Source organism: Asparagus officinalis, chromosome 2, assembly GCF_001876935.1.
Source record: "Asparagus officinalis chromosome 2, Aspof.V1, whole genome shotgun sequence".
Lineage (NCBI taxonomy): Eukaryota > Viridiplantae > Streptophyta > Magnoliopsida > Asparagales > Asparagaceae > Asparagus > Asparagus officinalis.
Window position 1 is genome coordinate 3358302 of NC_033795.1, and position 22502 is coordinate 3380803.

Consider the following 22502-nt stretch of genomic DNA (forward strand, 5'->3'; position numbering starts at 1 on the left):
AGGCACCCAACTAGCCTGCTCCTTTAACAGTCAAGAATATAAGCAAATGTATGATCAAATGAATAAAACCATTCATGTCCTCATTTATTGATTTGTACGTAATGATAACTGGTAAGAACAGAGAATAGCATTTTGCTACTATGGTAGTGTAGATATCACTTTTCCATGGAGGATATATACAAGTAGAACTCGTATTTGCACGCCAAAAAAGAATCTTTTCGGAAAGAAATTAATCAAATTCTTGCAAAAAAATCACACTATGTATACATAGGGATGCCACATCTTTTTCATAATGACCTCAACAATATAGGAAGAGTAACTTATTGTAACATGAATCACAATTATCATTTACATACACTAAAGAGGTTCAACATCCCCAGTCAACAGTCATGGATCCTCAATATTCCTCTTAACTACTTAATTGTGTTGTCTGGCTACTTTTATCATGAAGTCGTACCCCACACATATCCTACTCGACGCTTCTTGGATACTCCTTAAGTATATGCATACATTTATCAGACAATTACTCAATTATACAACACACGTTTTAATTTAAACCACTCATCATACCCTTTTGGACATATACCCTACACTTCACAATGTTCACATCCATTATTGAAACTTGTTGGACAAGGATTGGGTTTGTTTCAGCCCATATTCAGTTAAGAACTATAGTTTCAAAGGGTTGTGTATCTAACCTAAACTATGATTTCAGCCCGTCTTTCAGTTGTGTCTTGTACCCTACCTTTTACAAATTTGTCGTGTCTGTGCCTGCACGTGTCTATACCAATACCTGCCTCCTTACATGTATTCGTGCAACTTAGCTACTTGATAATAACACTACTTAGTGTCTTTGGTTGGACAGTGGGTGTCACTGAGACCCATACAATTCCAATTTCCATCTACACCCAACTATGTGACACGTGTTTGTTTAAGCAACCTACTCTTCCAACAACATTTATGTGGTGGTTAGGAATAGTTGGAACATCAAATGCACTTACAACATCATGTAGCCTTCAACTCCTGATGTTAGAACACTCGTTAAATTTAAATGGAACAACTCCCTTATTTTGAAGTTATTTTGCTTTTACAACTTGGAAGAGTTGCAACAACATCCAACCAAACATATATGTAGTTGAACAAAATGGGGCTCCAATCACTCCCATCCAAACATATCCTTGGTGGTGGAGAAGTTGGAGCTCCAATGCTCCAAATGAGCACATGATCAACAAAATCTCATGTTTTGTGCAAAGCTATAGCCAGTTGACAAATTTTAGGGATGTTTAAGAACTTCCTAAAAGTAAATAGATAATTAATAGTGATGTAACGATTGGTACACGACACGGTTGTAAACAAATGCCATCCAAACACGTGATTCTAGCATGTCCAAGCCTCCTAAGTCATGGAGGCTTGGCTCTCAGTGAAGCATACAACGATTCAACAATCATAAAAAGAGTTGGCATGTAATTTATGGAGCTAGAAGCATTTTAGGTTGTGATTCTGTCAAGACTCTTTTAAGCAGCGAGGTTGCTTCCCAGTCACATTGGCTTATACTATACAACTTATGTCCCATACAAACCCAATAAAATAAACAAACAAACACGAACAAAAAAACACAAAAAAAAAGAGATGTCACCTAATACCAACTGTACAATCAGTGCAGAGTACAAGATCATTCTTCCGAATTCATTACAACTCTTACCTGACTGGCTCAACCTCTTTGATAAATGTTATAAAAGGAAGCTTCCAAACTCGGAACCATTGAGTCAGTAATTAGAATAATGTCAGCATTTTAGAGTTTTCAACTCTTAGATCACTGTAGTGCAAAAATATGAAACTAAAAAAAATAAACACTTCTTAAGATATAATGCAATCAGATTACAACATGCAAACCTGAAGGTGAGGCATGTAGTTGCTTAGCACGATCATTACAGCTACCAAGTAGTGCTGGAGGTACAGCGTCTTCATTTTCAATAACCCGGTCCTCTTCTTCAATTGCCTCAAATACGCTTGCTCTAAGCTCAGCCTAAAAACATTCAACACGTGTTTAAGAGATCAAAGGGTAAGAAATTAAAATTTTAAATGATTATAGAAGTAACTGCAAAAGAGAGAGCAGTGTTATAGTTGATTCCCTATTTATAGTAAAATGAAGTAAGCAATATTCAAATAATCGATATACAAGAAAGTGCAAATAGCAAACACGGTAAGAAACTAGAAAGAACTACTTTCATAATCCAGCATCTCAACAGCCTTGTTTGTAATTTTCAGCGCGCCATCAAAGATGGATCAACTAAGCTTCATAAAAGTGTAGTCATACTCGTTGTTCACTGATGTTACTGAGACAAGATCAATTTTGTTTTTACAATTGAACTATCTATTCCGCTTTAAGCATGAGAAAGCTCCATAATAACTGAGTAAACTGGTTACGGATTAGACATTGTGACTTAACAATTAAACAGTTCACAAGCTCAAGATTAGTCTCAGCTGTTTTGCACTCCGTCGAGATGAATTCAATCTTATTCGGATCCCCAAATGATTGTGAAGATGTAGAAAAGCAAACCCTGAACATGCAAAACCAAACTAACAACCGATAGAATAGAAAATCTAGCCTCATGCAACTTAGAAAGTTCTTCGATTATTCTTCCCATTTCCAATTTCCACAGAACATTCCTCGTGTGAGAAATGCTCAATCTCCACGTGCATTGAGTTAGCGGCTAATCAGTTCTACTATGGATCAGAAAACAATCATATCATCAACAGACAGATGAATTACAAAGATTTTAGCCAAAAAGAAACCTTTTCCATCAAAATGGCACCTTTAACAACTTCTGCAACAAAAATTCACCTGAAAACCCTAACCCTAACCAGACAAAGAAAAAGCACCCCAATCTTCTGTGCATCAAGAATAATAATGATCATGAAGTCCAGGTACTAAGATCGGCAGCGACCCATCCCATACATAGCCAGATCAAATGCAAATCACGCAAAACCCTAATTTCTACGCATTGAGAACAACGGGGAGGGAGATGGAAAGGGCCTACCCTAATTTTAGCGAGGACGCCCTTCTTCTCGAGAGTCCGAGTGACTAGGGTCTTCAAATCCATCATCTCTCTCGCGTAATCGTCCATCTTCGTCGATCTTTTCTCTCTCCCCTCCCCTTTTCTCTCTTACTTTTACTGGATTTTCGAAGGGAAAGGGGGGAATTTTGGGAGCCCTAGGTCTCCCTGTTTCGATTTCAAACCCTTTCGCTGCTAGCGGTGCCTACTGGCGTCGAGAGAAAAAGAGGGATCTTTGGGATTTTTCCAGCGGAAAAGAGAGGGAGGGAAAACCCGAAAAAGCCCCTATTCGGGATTTTCCGGCTGTTTGGGAAAGAAAATCCACTTGAGGTTCATATGTGAAATAATGATTAAAAGATTACAATTTAAAGTAAGAGATTTTTCATGCTGCTTGACATTTAAATATCTCAAGGTTTAGAATTTTTTTTTCCCCTTTCTGGTTATAAATTCTTATTGTTTTTCTCCCTATCTTATTTGCTTTCCGCGTGTTCACTTTTATGTGTTTCACTTAGGGGTTGTTTGTTTGCGATTTGGATAGTAGGAAAGCCTGCCAAAAGTGCAGCTTTTGGCAGGCTTTCCACCCAAATCGCCTCTAAAAAAGGCCTGCCAAAAACTGCACTTTTGGCAAGCTTTTGACAGGCTTTCTAGCTCTTTCCCCCTAAAAAACCTCTTTCCCCCTAAAAAACCTCTTTCCAAACAGCCCCTTAGGGGTGGGGTGTTTGTTTCAAAACCTATAATTTTAGGAAATGTATTTCACCATGGGATTTGAAATCCATAGGTGTTTTGTTAAGGGTTGTGATTTCTAAAATGTTGTTTGTTTTATTAATATTTTAGGATTTGGAATACTACAATTTATAATATTTTGTTTGTTTCAAACTCAAATTGTAGCATTACCAAATGCTAAAATTTTGTAATATGATGAATATGTTATCTTGGTGAGGTTACCTCCCACAAAAAGACAAAATTAAAATTTGTTAAATCCTCTCCAATTGAGAGGTAAGCAAAGTCATTTATGGGATTTGTCAAAGTCCTCTCCAATTGAGGGGATTTGACAAATTCTAAAAATTAGTTACTTTTTGCACTTTTGGGATTCAATATTCTAAAAAAATTTCTTAAAACAAACACCATATATTGAATCCCGGAATACGAAAAATCTCACTTTTTGATCCCAAAACTTGTAATACATACCAAATACCAAAAATTTTGGTGAAACAAACACCCTCTTATCTGATCAACATTTTTTTAAGAACGATATTTCATACTCGATCTTGGGAATATGGACAATGGTTTTTTCCCCCCTCTCCTCCCCATCAAACTATTTATTTTCGTGCCGGGCAACCAGCAATTGAGCTCTCAACTTGACTACTTACACATTTACAATTTTTTCGCAATAACGGTACAGGAAATGAGAGGAAACTTGAAACCGGAAACTCATTTGAATTTCGACATCCCAAAATTACCCTTGTTCAGAAACTAAAAAGGATAAGGGCATTTTGATGCACATGAACGCAAAAAAGAATTCATGCATCCAAATTCAAAATTTTGGAATAAACTCTTATTTTCTTTACAACCATTCTCAATTTACATTTATTCCTCGAACATCCATTTGTTACAGTAAAAGAAAGGGAAAAAAAGCCCCAGAGAGCTTAAAATCTCTCAGAATTTGGGAGATTAAAATCTCTCAGAATTTGATAACTTGTTTGGGTTGGCTACCCAATTTCCCAAGTGCTTTATCCAGTGCCATGCTGAAATCATGGAAAGGAACCAGCTCCATCCTGCATATAAAGGCATTTTATTCGCAATATATAAAATCTATATCTATATCTATATCTATCTATACTACTTATAAAAGAGAATACCCATGTTAAAACTTTTGATTTCCTTTTTTACCCTCTCAATTTTTTATAACTCATAATTATACCACTATTTATAAAGCTAATGATCCACAACCTCTCATTAACTATGCACCTATCAATTTCTCAAATTATTTGGTCATTCACTAGAATATATTAATAATTTATAATGATAACAAACTTCATAAATATATGATAATTTATTATAAATAATTATTAATTATATAAAATAGTGAAAATACTTATTTAATATATTATTCATAAATATAAGATAATTCATTATAAAGAATTTTTAATTGTAATAAAATAGTAAAAATAATTTATTTAATATATTATTGTGCATAATTATAATTATCAATAATAGTATAAATAAGGGTTATTTCTTTATGTTGTAAAGAATATTACCTTGTTCGATAATTAATATCGTCTTAATAATAAAAATTTGGACTTTATAAATCAAAAATATTTTTATTTTGGAAAATTGATTTACATAAAAATGTTCGGACCCTTGAAATTTATAAGACATATACTTTTCTCTTCTTTTTCCCAAAATATTTAGTCATTCACTAGAATATATTGATAATTTATAACGATAATAAAATAAATAAATATATTATAATTCATTATAAAGAATTATTAATTGTAATAAAATAGTAAAAAATATTTATTTAATAAATTACTGTACATAAATTATAATTATTAATGATAGTATAAATAGGGATTGATTCTTTATGTTGTAAGGAATATTACCTTTTTCGACATTATAATATTATCTTAGTAATAAAAATTGGATGTTATGAATTAGAAATACTTTTATTTAGGAAAATTATTTTATATAAAAATATTGGATCCTTAAAATTAATGAGACATGCACTTTTTGTTGGCAAGTAAATGTCTTATAAATTTTAATGATCCAATATGTTTATATAAAGTATTTTTTCTAAATAATAGTATTTTTAATTTATACCATCCAATTTTTATTACTAAGATGATATTAATTATCGAACAAGGTAATATATTCTTTACAACATAAAATCATATAATATTAAAAATTATTACCATTATTTAATAGATATTGTAATAAATATGTACATAACATAAATATTTAATAATATAAAATAATTTAATTATTTTAATAGTGTTACTTAAACTAACGATTACATTATTATTTAATAATTATACTTTTAAATAAACTGCTTAATAACATAATAATAAGGAAATTTAAATAACTATTTAATGTGTGTTAATAATAGTTTAAGTACTAATAATAGTATAACTTAAATTTTTTAATCATATTGTAATAAAATAACTTTGTAAAATGTTTATATATAATTTATTAAATAATATAATATTAAATACAAATAATGTCTTTGCACGTGCATTATACTAGTTTAACTAAAAAGACAAAAGATGAAGTATGGATCATTGGAAAAATGAAAATCCAAGTATAAGAACACATACTCATATTTCAGCTTGCCACTTTCAACTAATTTCAGCAGATACTCTATCATTGGTCTGCAATCTGCAACTCTCTCTGAGCTAAAAATCTTTTGCAGCCAGAATCCTCGCAAAGAAAGATCCTAACAAGTGTTTGATAACATCAATTAGTGTTGAAAACAAATTGTCTTAATCATGAACTGGCATTTCAAATGCTTACATATTCACCTAGTTTCCTCATTTTCCTATTGACTTTTAGATTTTACACAGCTTAATGCAATTACACCACCGGAAGGTTTCAACATTTTCATTCATGTTCCCTAAGTATCATGAACTTTTATTTACGTCTTCGAAAACTAACATTAATTTTCTCATAAAAACACTAAACTAAAATAAAAATTTTGTTATTATCAGATAACCACCATGGACTTTTAGCAAGTATCATAAAACTAGCATACAGATTCTGACAGTATGTTGTAGTTTCTGCAGATTTGAAAGTTTGTGGTATTTTTATCTAATGAAAATAGTTTAGGGCAGGTTTGTGTAAGACCCTAATAATTGAAGGTAGTTTCGTAAAATATACCCATATCTCAAAACATGCAAATAATAATAAAAAGTCAGTTTAGCAATACCGAGAACCTACCTTAAATATGAATGAGGAAGTAGATACAGTAATAGGCTTCTTTGACATTCCACCATAAGTTACCATAGTGCCCCCCTGACTGCAAGACAATCATGTCATCATGCCGGTTTTGGGAGAAGAAAAACACCCCCGCCATGATAAATATTCAAATAAAACCATAATTACCTTAAGAACTTAAGGACTAAAGAAGCAGCATTTCCCCCAACACAATTAAAGCCAAGGACAGGCTCGGCCAGATCATCCTAAGGAGAAACTTCAATTAAGAACTGTAGAGGTTAAGTATATAAAATGACAACAATAAACGACACACATGATGAAAAAATATAGACATTCTCTAAAAATCGGGAGTACTTGTTAAAACCTGATATAGAAGTAGATTGTAAGGGGGGGGATGCACTGTACCAGTAAACTCTTGACATTCTTCACGTTCAACTGGCTTTCAGTAAACACCATATCTGCACCTAGTTTTTTAAGCCTTTCTTTAACTTCTTCTGAGCCGGGCCTGCAGAATTCAGAGAGGAATTGAACTAACATGAACAATATGATGATACATCTGTTAAAAATAACTATTTTCCAACCGTCACGTTGAGAATACAGAATCAGCTCCCTAAATATCAAACTCTTTCCTGCACTTGTGCTTTTTGAAACTGTTCTAATAACACGATCTGTGCATAATTTCTCATGACATGCTCTTATAACCAAAAAAACAAATTGTATTTACCTATAACTAATACTCATAAATCCTTTTCTCAACTGTTATGGGTGGTCTCAAGTCATCATCCTCTTCCCAGTCATAACTATTGTCTATTGAGGTAATGATCAAACTCACAATAGGCATCTGAAAGTCCCTCTTTTCTGACATTTTCCCATTGTTTTTGCAGTCTCACCCTCATCTTTGATCAATACAAATCCAAGAAACTAATTTTAGCAGAGATAGGACCTCCTAAACATGCCGCTACCATCTTAATCAATTCATATTGTCAGGTCAGAAATAAATTTGAGAATTAAGAAGTTTTCCACCACAATAAGAGGTGGCTCTTTCCTAAACTTTCAAATGTTGCCAACCTTAATTCTTCCATTAGTTAAATTGCATAATGGACTTTAACACAGAAATTCATTAACATCAAGTTACAGTTCTTTAAGTCTATTCGTAATTACATGGAAGATCAAAGATTAGAAGAGGTGTCGGTGCGCACCTGTCTCTAATAATATTTATGTTATTGACACCCTGAACTTTTGCAAGCTGGATAATAGACTGGCCCACAATGCTAGTAGCACCATTTTGCACAATAGTATCACCTACATCAATCCAAAAGAACAATAGGAAATACTACACAAAGGATAAATCATACAGCAAACACAGCAAAATGAAAATACCAGATTTCAGTTTAACAAAATCCTCTAGCATCAGCAAAGCAGACAAAGGATTTACAGTAATTGTTGCAGCATATTCCATAGGGATATTTTTACTAACTTTGTGCCAGATATTCTCTTCTTTTACAATGTAATTCTGCCAAGTTCCTGCAGCAACCATCATGAGAAAATTTCTTATTCAAGTGTCCTGGACGCTAAAGCAAATCAAAGCTGAGGTATACTAAAAGCAGGAGTAGTATTGAGTCTATTGACAAAGGGTATGCTGCAAATTTCTTCTTGACATGCGTTGATGACAAAAAAGATAGTGAAATACCAGAGGACGGAGGAAATGGTATAACCCAATCTCCAATCGAGAGGCCGCTGACTGCAGAGCCCAATGAATGTACCTCGCCAACTCCTTCATAACCCCCAATCGCAGGGACAGGAGGCCTTACAGGATACACACCTTCAGCAAAAAGGCAGAAATGTGAGACAGAGACTCACACAAGCACACAAAGAAATGTTAGAAACGGAAGTTTTACTAACGACAAACAAACTTACAAAAGAGCTAATTGCCAACAGACCCCCTACTTCATCGTGAAATTGAACTTACTATCCTTGAAGTTCTATTGCTGCACGTAGGCACCATGAAATAGTTCTATTGTTGCAGAGAGACCCCCTGAAAAGGTTCAAAATAAATCTCTCAGAGGGTCAATCTGAAAAAATACAGCTACAGGGATAGTAAGTCCATATGGCAATAGTACAGGAGGTTAATCCACGATTAAACATTTAAACAATTTATATGCTGGGAAATTGAAACTACAATACAAGGAAAAAAATTATTGTGTACATCTATTGAGGCAGGGAGATTCACAAGGTAATATCTTGAACGCCCTCCCCAGACTATGGAATCAAAATAATGCTCGCGTACTGACAATGAAGAGAAAAGCTGGCAATGGAATAATGAACTTGAAACAGAACTTTTTCGATTACCTTTTACTACCCAGATCAAATTTCAATGTTATGGGTGTTGTGCCTCGAGAAACCAAACCAATCGCCGAGAAAGATAAAGAACCAACCAAAATCAATAGCACAAACAATCAAACACCAGTTTTACGTGGTTCGGCAAGATGCCTACGTCCACGGGGCAAGGAAGGGAGAGTTTTCACTATTAGAAATCAAGGGGATACAACTAGGGTTACAAATCTCTCACCAAAACCCTCAACAAATCACTATTGATCTCTCCCAATTGCTCCAACAATAGAAGCCCAAGAACTCACCCTCAATGGCTGCTAAAACCCCTTGCTTACAAACCCTAAAACCAAGTTTGGGTATTTATAGAAAACTCAAACGAAACGGGTCTGGAAACAGACCCAGCCCAAAACCGCTACGGCGGTCGACCGCCCTCAATCCAGAACAGCACCCGAGGTCCAGAGAGTTCTGCGGTCGACCGCGGCGGTCGACCGACCCGAAAGCAGAAACTTCTGCGGTCGACCGCCACCAATCCCGATGCCCAAAGCTGATTCTGAGCCTCTTGAGCCTGCCAATCTCCTACAATGGGATCCTTATGCAATACGTTTCATCTATCTCAAGCATTCTAGTAAAGCAATTGAAACTTAAAATGGTGGGTTCAATTGATCAAAGAAAGTGCAAATTACAAGTCGCATCAAATAACATGAACATTATAAAATGCCCCTTACAAAATACAAAATTTCTGCATAAAGTGTGATCTAAATTCAAAGAACTCGAACCTTCAATCCTATTTATATCCGAAGGATTAATGGGAGCTGCAAGCATTTTGACGCAAACATCTTTTTCTTTCAATTCTCTCGGTGGAACCTCAATGATCCTGAACAACAAAAATTACAAAAAAAAAAACCATTTCTGTCAATTTTAAGCGTCAGTGAGTGTAAATTTCTGTAATTTGCACTATTTACTGGAAATTTGGTGATTCTTTCTTACTTGGTGACCTGATCCGGTGAGCCGTGCTGCTCGTAGACGACGGCTCTCGACGGCGGAGACAAGTTCGTAGCGATCGATCTGACGGCGGAGAGAGTCGCCGGCGAGCGAGCGGCAGCTTGCGGGTGAAATTTTTCACAAGAACCCTCAAAGTCGCCATTATTCTCGAATTCGGGGTGTAGTCAACGCTTCGCGAGGGATTTTGACTCTTTGGGTGAGGCTCGGTCTGGTGTCTCGCGGGGCGTTGCAGGCGAGTATGGTCTCTAAAATCTTCCATTTTTTTAGTTAGTCCCACACGTCATGGAAATTGCTACAAGGTCCCTTAGGTCTTAAGGTGTTTTGTATTAATCCCGCAAATCATAGAAATTGCCACTATATCGAAATTAACCCCTCAAATCAATAGTAGGATTAGCAAGTAAAGGGATTAATTTGTAACAACTTATGAAAAATTGTGTAACATTATAAATGGTTAGATGATTTGAGGGACTAATTTCTCTCTAGTTAATACTTTTGCTCTTAGTTGGAGGGTGTCACGCCCCGATTCCCGGTTTCAAAGTGTAAACATTTGGAACATGACTTGGCCAGCAGTGCAACCATTTGGCCACATTCACGCATCTTGGTCATCCTGTATATACAAATATATAGCCACAAATATATCACAGAGCATAAGGATCCCATTGTAGGAGATTGGCAGGCTCAAAAGGAAATCTTCGAAAAATAAAGTTCAACTACAAGTCCACAACTATCCACGCTGGAAAGAGTAAGAAAAAATACATCATAGCCTAGAAAGCCACATGTGGCTCTAAAAAAGTTTAAATTAAATAACTACCTAAATAAATGAAACTGAGAAACTGATAGGGTAGAAGGTGATCACTGATGCTGGTATATGTTTTTTGCTGATAATATAATTTTTTTTTTTTTGAGATTACAGATGATATAATATCTAAAGTAGAAAAGTGGAGACAAACCATCAAAACTAGAATTAGTAGAATGAAAAAAGAATACATTAAATGCATTTATTCCTTTATACAAATAGGAGGATCAAAGAATTATTGTTCACGATACAGTAAATTGAACAGTGATTGATTATGGAGCCCACTTCCTTCCACTAACATATTCCCTACAGTAACCACATTATTATAATCACTTTTATTCAAATTTTTTAAAGGCTCAATTTCAAAATTCAAAAACTAACAGTGCTCACCTTGAAAGGGGGAAATAAAAAGATAAAACAACCTCTCCTTTTCCTTTCTACATCTCTCTGGTCTTCTCTCCGTCCTTCATCGACTAAGAAAAAAAATCCCCAAATCCTAAAGTGTCTCTCCCGCCGCTACCCCCTCCCCTCCGACGGCGGCGACTCGCCGGACTTCCGCCTGGCCTTCAACGTCCTCGACGCTGACCGTGACAGCAAGATCAGCCTTAGCGACCTCAAATCCATGATCATCGCCGCCGCCAACGACATCGCCTTCAGAATCCGATCCGCACCCTTCGATGGATCCCCCCTCCCAGAATCCGATCCCAGCTCTAGTTCCAGCCCCCTTCGATATGGCCTCCATGGATTCCCGCCAAAATCTCACGGGCTCCAGGAGCTCACTCTCAGCTACCTCTGCGAAAACCCTAACCTAGGGTTTCGAGACCAAGACCAAACCCTAAACAACGACGAAAAAACCCAAATCCAAGGGCGAAGAATCTCCGCCTCCAGTTGAGAGCGAAGCGAGAGAATCATGAAGGATATCGAGCCTGAAGGTCGACAAAAGAAGGTAAAGGTCGAAACTTTGAACCTCTCCTTATCTTTTGAATGCTTCGATTCCAGCTGCTTCAGATGATTACATTATTCACAAGGGTTATGATTCACAAGGTGAGATCTTTTTGAGTTCTTTGATATACTTTGATGGGTACTCAGTTTCGTATTCACTATTCTCTCTTCATTGACGATCAACATGCTGACATCCAAAATTGCATTATGTACAGAAGGGAATGCATAACTACATTGAGGAGAGAGGATTAGTTGCTTGAAATGCTGATCATAAAGTGTGAGGTAAATAGTAATATTTTCTTTTAATCGATAACATAAAAAATTTATTATTCTTGGGGTTTTTTGGTTCAATCATGTACTGAAGTTGAACTAAGAAGCTATTATACCCAACATGACTTTATGATGGATAGAATTTTATGGTTCCACATCAAGTGCTTTTAAGATTTTTTTAAGAGCTTCTCAAGAAACTAATTACTTATTTCTATAAATGTCTACTTTTCCTATTAGCTTGAGAATTTATCAGCAAAACTATACATTATGATATTGGTCTATTTTGCTATTACCTTAAAGTATTCGCGTATCACAATTATTTTTTACATCTTGCTTTCTAGGCTTTAGATGCAAATGTAATCTGATTCAAGAAAAAAAAAATTAGAAGATGTAGTTCTCTTGGAAATTAGTTCAGCTTTATATATAATAGTTGCATTTCTATTAATATAAAAAATATGTTTTAGAGAGAATTGCTTTTCTTAGAAAATAGTCCTCTTGAATAGCATTCTCAAAATTTTGCTAACAGAGTTTAATTGATAACATTTATATATACGTAGTTGAAATGAATTTTACTCTTTGTATGTATATATAAAGCATAGGATTATACTTGCATATGATGCTTTTAATATGAAGGTTACAGTTCATTTATAATTCTTTATGATTTGATACGAACCCGACAAGCTTATTATGTTTACATTGTTTTTTTCCCATGTGAGTGCTGATCTTTTGTTTTTTTATGATGTGTTGGCAATATTTAATGTGGGTTAAATTTAAAGTGAGAGGAAGAAGAAATTATATTGTTAACTTATGGGAAATTGTTAACATATGGGAAATGAATTATTGTGGGCTTACTGGCAAGCATAATCTGATTTTTATTGAGGTAAAGCATAATCTGATTTGATATGTGTCTATTAGGAATGAATTACATTTTTATTTTTCAAATTTTCTTTATTTGTTCTAGCATTGGGACTGTGATCAGAGCTAGCAAAAAGGGTAATTCAAATTTTGTAAATCTAACCAATGTATTTATTATTTTCATGTAGTTGTTACTGAATTTAACTAGGTATGTTACTGAAGCATATACTCTCTAAAAAATTTGATCATTCAATACATTCTTTTTTTAATTGTAGAACTATTATAAACTTTTGATATTTATGCATAAAATTTCCAGCTATCTGATTTATGAGCTTGCATTACTATCAACTTTATGGATCATCATGAAGACCTCTATTTTGTACGATACATTGTAACATCAGTTCTTCATAATCTAAAGCTTATCCACCCACGACCAAACGAACACGCTATTGAAGAGAAAGACAACATACATTAAAATCTCTAGATTATTTCTTCTATAAAATTTCCTGGAATAGTTATTGAATGCCATTTGTAGTAACTCACTTGGTAATGTACTAATGTCTGTAATTCTGTGAGATTGTGAGGGAAACTTATGGTGAAATGTTTACATGAGATGGCAATAATAAATGATATGGACATCTTTATCATAGTTTATGTGCAATGATAATGCATTTCATTTTCATTAAGTCCTTTTTTCTTTATTTCAAACATGGAGTATTCCAAATAACAACCAAAATGACCCTTGAATCTTTTTCTTATTGCATCAAATTTAGCAAAACAATCCTTGGTAATGTGCCAGATGTAATGTTGTTGGATTAAGGGCTATTCTTTGATGGTGGATCAGTTAGGTATTCACTATTCATAGAGCACTATGTAGCATTCTCTATATATGTTAAGTAGAATTAGCTTCATCTGTATTATGGAATAGTTTTTGCTAAAAGCCTGTAGCATGATAGCTTCTTCCTCATTATTTGCTATTGAGCGTGATAAGAATAAACACTATTATTTATGTTCCACGTCTGTGCAAATATCGAGTTAGAATTTTTTTATACATATAGAAGTTTTTAGTCGTAGATATAGTAGAAATATAACTCAGTAATAGTTACTTTAAAGAGATAAATTACTCCTAACGGGTCATAAGATTATTCCTCATTGATCAATGTACTTATGGTTCAATAAAAATATCATCATATGATTTAATTTTATTTCAATGTACTTATCGGTTGATTACAATTACGGAATGGTAATTTCATTTCAATGTTGGGTTGTAATTTTAAATGGATCTTTACATGTATTTATGCTCTCAAAAATGACCTCTATTGTGCTATTCCAATTTCTTTTTGTTTAGATTTTTAAGTCTGAGAAATTTATATGTTGATAATGACTGTTGGGTTACATTGGGATTATTATCACTTTCATTTATATTCTAATCAAAAAGTTTAAAATGAGGTAAACTTTAGAGTGTCAGAGATGAAATAAGAGTAAGCTTTGGGGTATTTAAAGGCAAGGAACTCATTTTAATTCATCTAATATTATATGATTGTTATGTTGTTATATCCACTGATTTGCATTTATATTTGTAAGTGAAAAAACACAAATAAATGTAGAAAAATGAAAGAAAAAGAGCACAACAACACAGACTGCTAGGATAAATGAATAACTGTATTAAAAATAAACCATGAATACTTTTTACACAATTGTTGTCTATATAATAGCCTTGATAATACCGAATGTGGATTTTATATATGATTTTCTACATGTCCAGTTTATATTTTTCTTCAAAATAGTTATTATAATTGTGATGCTTACTATGAAATAATGCATTTCCTATAGGTTGCCAATTGCCATTCATTTTTAGATGTATACATACTGAAAATTATAACTTTTGTATGCTTGGAAATGTACCTTCTTTATACGTATCTTTGTATTCTTATTTCTTTTCAGGATGTCTTCCCTATTTACATTCAATAACTCAGCTCTTGAGTTATGCAGAAGCATTTGATCATCAATGGACATTTTTGTTTTCAAACCTCAACGCACAAAATGAGCAAATGGACAAATGCTTGAGAAAATGCGGTACTCTAAAACTTTAGTTGCTTGATGTTGTATATATCTTGAATGCACAAATGAGATATCTAATTCTTTCAAACTTATCGAATATGAAAACCTTATTTTCCCTTGATGGGTCTGTAATTCATCATATTTTAATTATATTTTCATGTTCTTAGGGTTAATTATAAGGCTATACATTTGTTGTTTGACAGGAAATAATGGTTCAGTTGGAGCAAATCCATGCTGAGTCTCAGCGGCTGTTGCGAGGAATTTAGGAAATTCTGCCATTTTATGTCATTTACCCTTTTCCTATGGTTTTTCTTGACGTTTCATCTTTTCAACAAATTTTTTACTTATTGTTATTATGGAACCTAAAATCGTCATTTTGTCTTAGCTAGATACAGTTTTGATCTATAGCTCATTGTCACTTATAGTGTCTAAATATCAAATTGATTTGATTATTTCATTAACTTTTAAGTTTCTTCTGAACAAGAAACAAGAGATGCTTCATTTAAGCTCGTCCCTTTGGTTCAGAAGCCAATATCGTCTGTTTTGGAGAAGATAAGGCTTAGGAAGTTGGAAGTGCTGAAACAGTGAGCAATTTCGATTTATTATGAGGTCAGGAAAAGTTACTGACATATATCAACATAAACTTTTTTTTACTGGTAATTACAGAACTAGCATCCTTTGTCAATCTGACTCTGTTGAAGCCTCTGATTGTTCAGTTGATGAAATTGTTCAGAAGAACTCCTCGAACTCCTCTGTCAGGAATCAAAATGATTCAAGAGATAATGCAGGGGATGCAGAAGTGGTGGGTTTTCCTAGGTTCATCTATATGTTCGCCGGTAGTTGATGGTAAGAAATCATTCTGAATTTAACGTTTTGTTGGTGATTTCATTATTTCAGGATGGCATTTCAGTCAGGTGTCAGAATAATTCAAGAGATGATATTAGGGCTGCACCAATGGTGTGTTTTCTGAGCTTCACCTATAGTTTACAATTACGATTATTAAATATGAGAAGTCATTAAAATTTAACCTTTGACTAATGTCTTTATTATTTTAGGACGATTTAAACAATAATCTGAGAAGTCTACTCCAAGCTTGCAAGTTCTTTTTGTTCGACGCCGTCCAGTTCAGCTTCCAACGGCTAGTTTTTTGACCGTTGCCTTGGGGTTGTGTTTTGTCTTTTGCTCAGGTTTTTGGCTGAGTTGAGAGAGGGTATAAGTACCCCATTGCCTTCAACTCTTAAACTAACCAAGAGGGTTTTTAATCAAGTTTAATAAAGTTTTTAACAAGGGTTTTAGTTTGGTTTAAGTGTGTTTAAAAAGCTTTTAAGCAAATTGAGAGTTTGTTTTTGTGATTCAATTCTACAAGAGCTTGAGGAGATCATCTATTGGTGTTTGGGCATTCAACTATTCTCCCTCCAACTCTTGATATATTGAGAAGTTTTCTAAACTCTATTTCTAGCTTTTTTATATATTTGATTATCATTGTTATTAAGCTAGAACTACATTGAGTTTAGTTTTGATTTATATCTCTTTGTTCACACACAACCTTTTGAGCTTATTGTATTTACATTCATAGTATAATTTTGGGTTGTGAGATTAGTGACTTAGAGTTGTGCTTAATTGAGTTCTCACCTTGTTTAGAGAACAAATCATTTGATTTATATTGTGCTTATTGTGAGGATTCACTTGTAATACACTTGTACACCGAGAGAAGAGTGTGGTGAGAGACGGGGTCGAATCCAAGAGGAGTGGCGTCGGTTGACGTGCCTAGGGAGAGGTTGTAACCGAGCACTTGAGGAGGAGGACACGGGCTAGGACCAACACTTAGTGTGTGAGGTGTGATTACATAGTGATTGTATTGTGAGGTGTAAACGTTGTTCGGGTGAACGTAGAAAACCTGGTTGTGATAGTGGAGATCTCCTCGAGGTGAGGAGCGGGGACGTAGGTCGTGGGGACCGAACCTCGTAAACATATCGTTTTGTTTGTGATTGCATTGGCGTTCTTATTCTTGTTTTCATATCTTATATCGCCTTTGTGTATTGCTCATCATATTACCCTATCACTTGTGTAGATTGTTTATTTTACCCTTGTGTTAGTTCATATATCCTTGCTCATATATTTGTAATATCTCATTGATAGGATATATTCATTTGTTCATATTGCTTATCCTAGCTTACGTATCTTGTTGTATTTTATACTTGCTAGGATAACTTATTAATTAGTTTTAATTGGCATTTAATCGGATTAGATTAGCATAAGACCCTAATCACCCCCCCTCTAGGGTCTAACAGATAAGGCTTAGGAAGTTGGAAGTGCTGAAATAGTGAGCAATTTCGATTTATTTTGAGGTCAGGAAAAGTTACTGACATATATCAACATAAACTTTTTTTACTGGTAATTACAGAACTAGCATCCTTTGTCAATCTGACTCTGTTGAAGCCTCTGATTGTTCGGTTGATGAAATTGTTCAGAAGAACTCCTCGAACTCCTCTGTCAGGAATGTTGATGAAATTGTTCAGAAGAACTCCTCGAACTCCTCTGTCAGGAATCAAAATGATTCAAGAGATAATGCAGGGGATGCAGAAGTGGTGGGTTTTCCTAGGTTCATCTATATGTTCACCGGTAGTTGATGGTAAGAAATCATTCTTAATTTAACGTTTTGTTGGTGATTTCATTATTTCAGGATGGTATTTCAGTCAGGTGTCAGAATAATTCAAGAGATGATATTAGGGTTGCACCAATGATGTGTTTTCTGAGCTTCACCTATAGTTTACAATTACGATTATTAAATATGAGAAGTCATTAAAATTTAACCTTTGACTAATGTCTTTATTATTTTAGGACGATTTAAACAATAATCTGAGAAGTCTACTCCAAGCTTGCAAGTTCTTTTTGTTTGTATCAATTGATCTTTTTTTAGAGAATACTTCATATTTTCCATTTGATTAGCTCAAAACGAAAAATGGATACTGCTGCTAATGAAATTTATCCAGTTGCCATCTAATTGTTGGTAATGCCTAACTATGTAAACAAGTAGATAATGGGAAATTTTTAGGTAATGCCATCTAATTGTTGGTAAAGCCATCCATCATTAAGCTCAAACAAAAAGAACCCATACCAAAACATGTACTTCACATACTACTCATTTTATCCTCATCTGAAGAGACCTGTATGTAATGTATTCATGTCACTACACCAGTAGCCATCCATCAATATTTTTATTTGCATACTACTCATTTTATTCACATACTCATTTTAACCTTCTAAACAGTGTTATATTGAAAAATGGGGACAATGACAATGAAAGAAAGGGACAAGTTCACAAATAACTACTAATAAATTGCATAGGAATTTTAACTTAAAAGAGAATTTGTAAATATAAAGACTTACTTTCTTTTGTAGAACAACAAGAAAAATGGAAGATGAAGAAATAGATAATACCAAGACCAATTTAAGCTACTTTACTTTTCCAAAACAACCCTCACTCGAGCAAAATAATTTGACCTATTGAATAGTTATTGGCTGCAAAATTTTTCCATTGACAAAACTTTAGAAAGAGATATTCGGCTAATTTAGTAATATATTAAATTTTATATTCTTAAACTAGGAAATTTAGAGTTGACCTTATATTCTTTAGAACAAGAATGTATAAGCATCAGATGATAATATTTTTGGTAACATATATTTTTATATGATTTATAATTTTTAATTTAAAGTATACAAGGATCAAATTAAATATATTAAAACTTAAAGAGACAAATTTAAAATACAATGATAGAAAAAAATAAGCTGCCGTGCTTTGCACGGGGTACATATTAGTATTAAGTGAAAGTGAAAAGAGAAAAGAGGCTACAATACATATTAATGGTCAAGAAATGTTTAAAAATATTGTCATGACAATGAGACCGAGGATGATGTTATCCATCAAATCAAATAAGGATGGTCAAAATGAAAGAGTGCTTCAGGAGTCTTATGTGATGGTAGAATACCTATGAGATTAAAGAGAAAATATTGTAGGACGGTTATAAAACCAACATTGTTTCATGGGTCGGAATAGTGGGCAATTAAGAAATAACATGTGCAAAAAAATAAGCGTAGTAGAAATAAGAATGTTACGGTGGTCTTGTGGGTATACACTAAAGTTAGGACAATAAACAAGTGCATTCATAGTAAACTAGAGATTTCTCCAATTGAAGATAACATGGATGAGAATAGACTAAGATGGTTTGGTCATTGTACTGTTAGAAGCATGACATACAAAGCAGTGGAATTTGCATATTATGTAGATAAATCAAAATTAATTAAAGTTTAGAAGCATACCTAAAACACTTTCTTAATTTCTTCAACAATCAGCCCTAAGATCATCTGGAATAGCTTCCTCGAGAGAAAAAGTCTCCAACTGAAATCCATCCGTCACAAAAAAAGAGCAATACTGAGAGATAGGTTCTCAATTTTCTATTTCTCTATTTCTTATTCTTCTCATAAGGCTACCTACGAACCCTATATATAGGATTAGGTTTGCCTTATGGATTTCAATTTCAAAATAATTATTAATTGTTTAAAACTCTTTTCATAATAATTAAAGATAGAATATTCTTTTCATAACAATTAAAATTAATTGTATCGCATATAAATCTCTTCTAATAACATTAATGAAACCAATTGGGCCCCATATAGAGAACCAATTATTAATTAAATTAAAAAATTTAATTTAACAATCAAATCCTATCTGACTAATTGTTTATAAAATCTCTTCCATAATATGAGGTTAAATATTCATGAATAATATTATTTTACATTCAGTCTTCTCTAGTATCGATTTATTTTAGATAATTATTGAGCAGAACAAATCACCTATTTGCTCATGCCTAAAATTGCAATCCCATGAACATAAATAAAAATCATTTTGAAACATTTAAATATTTTATTTTTATAAAAAAATAAATTTTGAAGAATAATTTTCAAAACTACCCATCGACGAGAATTAATACCTTCATAGGATATATATAATAAATTAACTCATCAAGATGAGTACACTTAATCCTATCTAGATTATCCATCATTTCCCTAAATAAGATATAATAACCCAACATTTTAGGTTGTATAGCACTTGTAAAATAAGCTTAATCATCATCAAATTATACTAAATTATCAAATCGAAAATGATAATATCATCAAGTCAAAGAGACCATATAACAATCCGTATTCTCTATCTCTTAGGTGACTCGTCCTAGAGAATTAAATGTGGTCTAATGCTACACATATCACAAGATGGGCTTATGACATACACCCGGGGAATCTCCATTACCGGTAACTGAGGCCGACCACCACATCTCACATATCAGTGTCATGCATAATAACATGTTATAACAAAACTATACTTTACTAGTTATAGGTTAAGCATAAATTTAAAAAACTTGTGAATTAGATCATATCTTTAAACAAGTGACCATCACAGTGTATGATCTAATTAAATAATTTCTAAATATAATATAATAATTATATTAAAAGATATCCAAACAATATGTGTAATAATAAAAACTTAATTAACATTCAAAAATATTACATACAAATATATTGGATATGCAAGGGCATATAATACTACTCTAGCATGTACAACGAAGATCTATTAGTGCATCGGCTAGGAAAAGTGATAATATTGTAGTTAAGTAGATAAAAAGATATAGAGATAGACCTAAAAGAACTTGATTGAAGAAAGATATAATAATTGTTAATTTAACGGACGAGATGACCAAAATAGAACTGAATGGAAAAATATGATTCATGTAGTCGGCCCTAGACTTTAGAATAAAGGTTTTGTTGTTGTTGTATATTTTGTGATCTTTCTAATCTCATTCTTTTCATCGAGAAGAAAATGAGGTGATCATATCAATGGTGAAAGATTTATGCAACTTACAAACTAAGGGAAGATTATGCACACATTATAATTCTATACATTCTACTGTAATATATATTTATATAGGAACGAAAAAAATAACACACGCATATATATATATATAGAGAGAGGACACTTTAGGTTGTGGTTACTCATGCATCAAATGGTTGTTAATATTTTTACGGCGATATAATTAAAGAGGCAATAAAAAGTATGTGTTAAAAGTATTAAAATACACTAGTAGAAAAACGATCAACCTAGACGGAAATTTCCGTCTAGGTTGATTGCAATTCCGTCTAGATTAGTTCATCTAGACGGAATTCCGTCTAGTTTGAGTGGTTTATTTTGCTTCCGTCTAGATTGCTTCAAACTAGACGGAATTCCGTCTAGGTTGATCAATCTAGACGGAAGTCAACCTAGACGGAATTAAGAATTCCGTCTGGGTTGACAACCCAGACGGAAATCCGTCTGGGTTGACAACCCAGACGGAAATCCGTCTAGGTTGGTTTTTTACAACCTAGACGGAAATTCCGTCTAGTTTGATTCAAACTAGACGGAATTTTTGACAACCCAGACGGAAATCCGTCTGGGTTGACAACCCAGACGGAATTCCGTCTGGGTTGTCAACCCAGACGGAAATCCGTCTGGGTAGGTTTTTTACAACCTAGACGGAAATTCCGTCTAGTTTGATTCCAACTAGACGAAATTCCGTCTAGATTGCCTTTTTTCAGTGAAAAAAAAGTTAATTACAATTTGTATTTCCCTGTACAATTACATTAATATTTGAATACATCCAGAAAATACTGTACACGCCACATTCAACCATCCAATCATAATCAAAATTCATAACAATTCCATTCAAAAACATCTATATAACCAAATCCAACACATTGTACAAATCCAACCATCCACTTCAAAATATACATCAATCAGTTCCGTCTAAAACACATCCAACAACATATATACTAACAATGCACATAACTAAGATATGATACACGACATGAATAAATGTAGTGTTATAACAAATAAAACTGTTTATTACATTAAAAATAAAAAAACCTCATCCATCGTCGTCGGCGGGGGTATCTCTATCCCGATTACGAGAACGGGTGCTGCTCCCTCCAATATCTCCACTCTGAATGTTTAATTGAATAATCATTATGTGGTGTTTGATAACATATTAGATAAAAATGAATTTATAAATATAAGAAAAAATAAGGTACCTGAGCACTACTCTGTCTAGCGCCGGAATTATCGCCAATCGAGCTAATGATTCGTATGACACCACCATACACGCTATGAGGAATAGCACCGCCTAAATATTGTATAACATACCCCATGAGATCGTCCAACGAGTTCGCCG

General features: G+C 33.7%; 2 protein-coding genes across 2 annotated transcripts in view; both read right to left on the minus strand.

The window, feature by feature from the left end:
• Positions 1 to 3286, minus strand: part of LOC109829949 (protein TONNEAU 1a-like) — a 6884-nt gene extending 3598 nt beyond the window's left edge. Inside the window, exons 1-2 of the mRNA XM_020397053.1 lie at positions 3042 to 3286; positions 1894 to 2026 (exon numbers count right to left, since the gene is read on the minus strand). Of these exons, the coding sequence (XP_020252642.1) occupies positions 1894 to 2026; positions 3042 to 3128 (220 nt within the window). The 5' untranslated portion in view covers positions 3129 to 3286. The remainder of the gene's footprint in view (positions 1 to 1893; positions 2027 to 3041) is intronic.
• LOC109829950 (probable trans-2-enoyl-CoA reductase, mitochondrial) lies at positions 4580 to 10525 on the minus strand. Its single transcript, XM_020397054.1, has 10 exons — positions 10305 to 10525; positions 10094 to 10191; positions 8677 to 8808; positions 8367 to 8510; positions 8186 to 8288; positions 7392 to 7491; positions 7155 to 7231; positions 6990 to 7068; positions 6371 to 6489; positions 4580 to 4831 (listed from the first exon to the last, which is right to left on the minus strand). Exons 2-10 carry the CDS (start codon positions 10137 to 10139, stop codon positions 4738 to 4740), a joined length of 894 nt encoding a protein of 297 aa, XP_020252643.1. The 5' UTR covers positions 10140 to 10191; positions 10305 to 10525; the 3' UTR covers positions 4580 to 4737.

Coding starts and splice junctions, on each gene's coding strand:
- LOC109829950 (XM_020397054.1), bottom strand. CDS start 10,139: ATGCTTGCAGCTCCCATTAATCCTTCGGATATAAATAGGATTGAAG. Junction 7,232..7,391: donor AGAATGTCAAGAGTTTACTG/GTACAGTGCATC, acceptor GTTTCTCCTTAG/GATGATCTGGCCGAGCCTGT. Junction 4,832..6,370: donor AGTGGCAAGCTGAAATATGA/GTATGTGTTCTT, acceptor CTTTATATGCAG/GATGGAGCTGGTTCCTTTCC.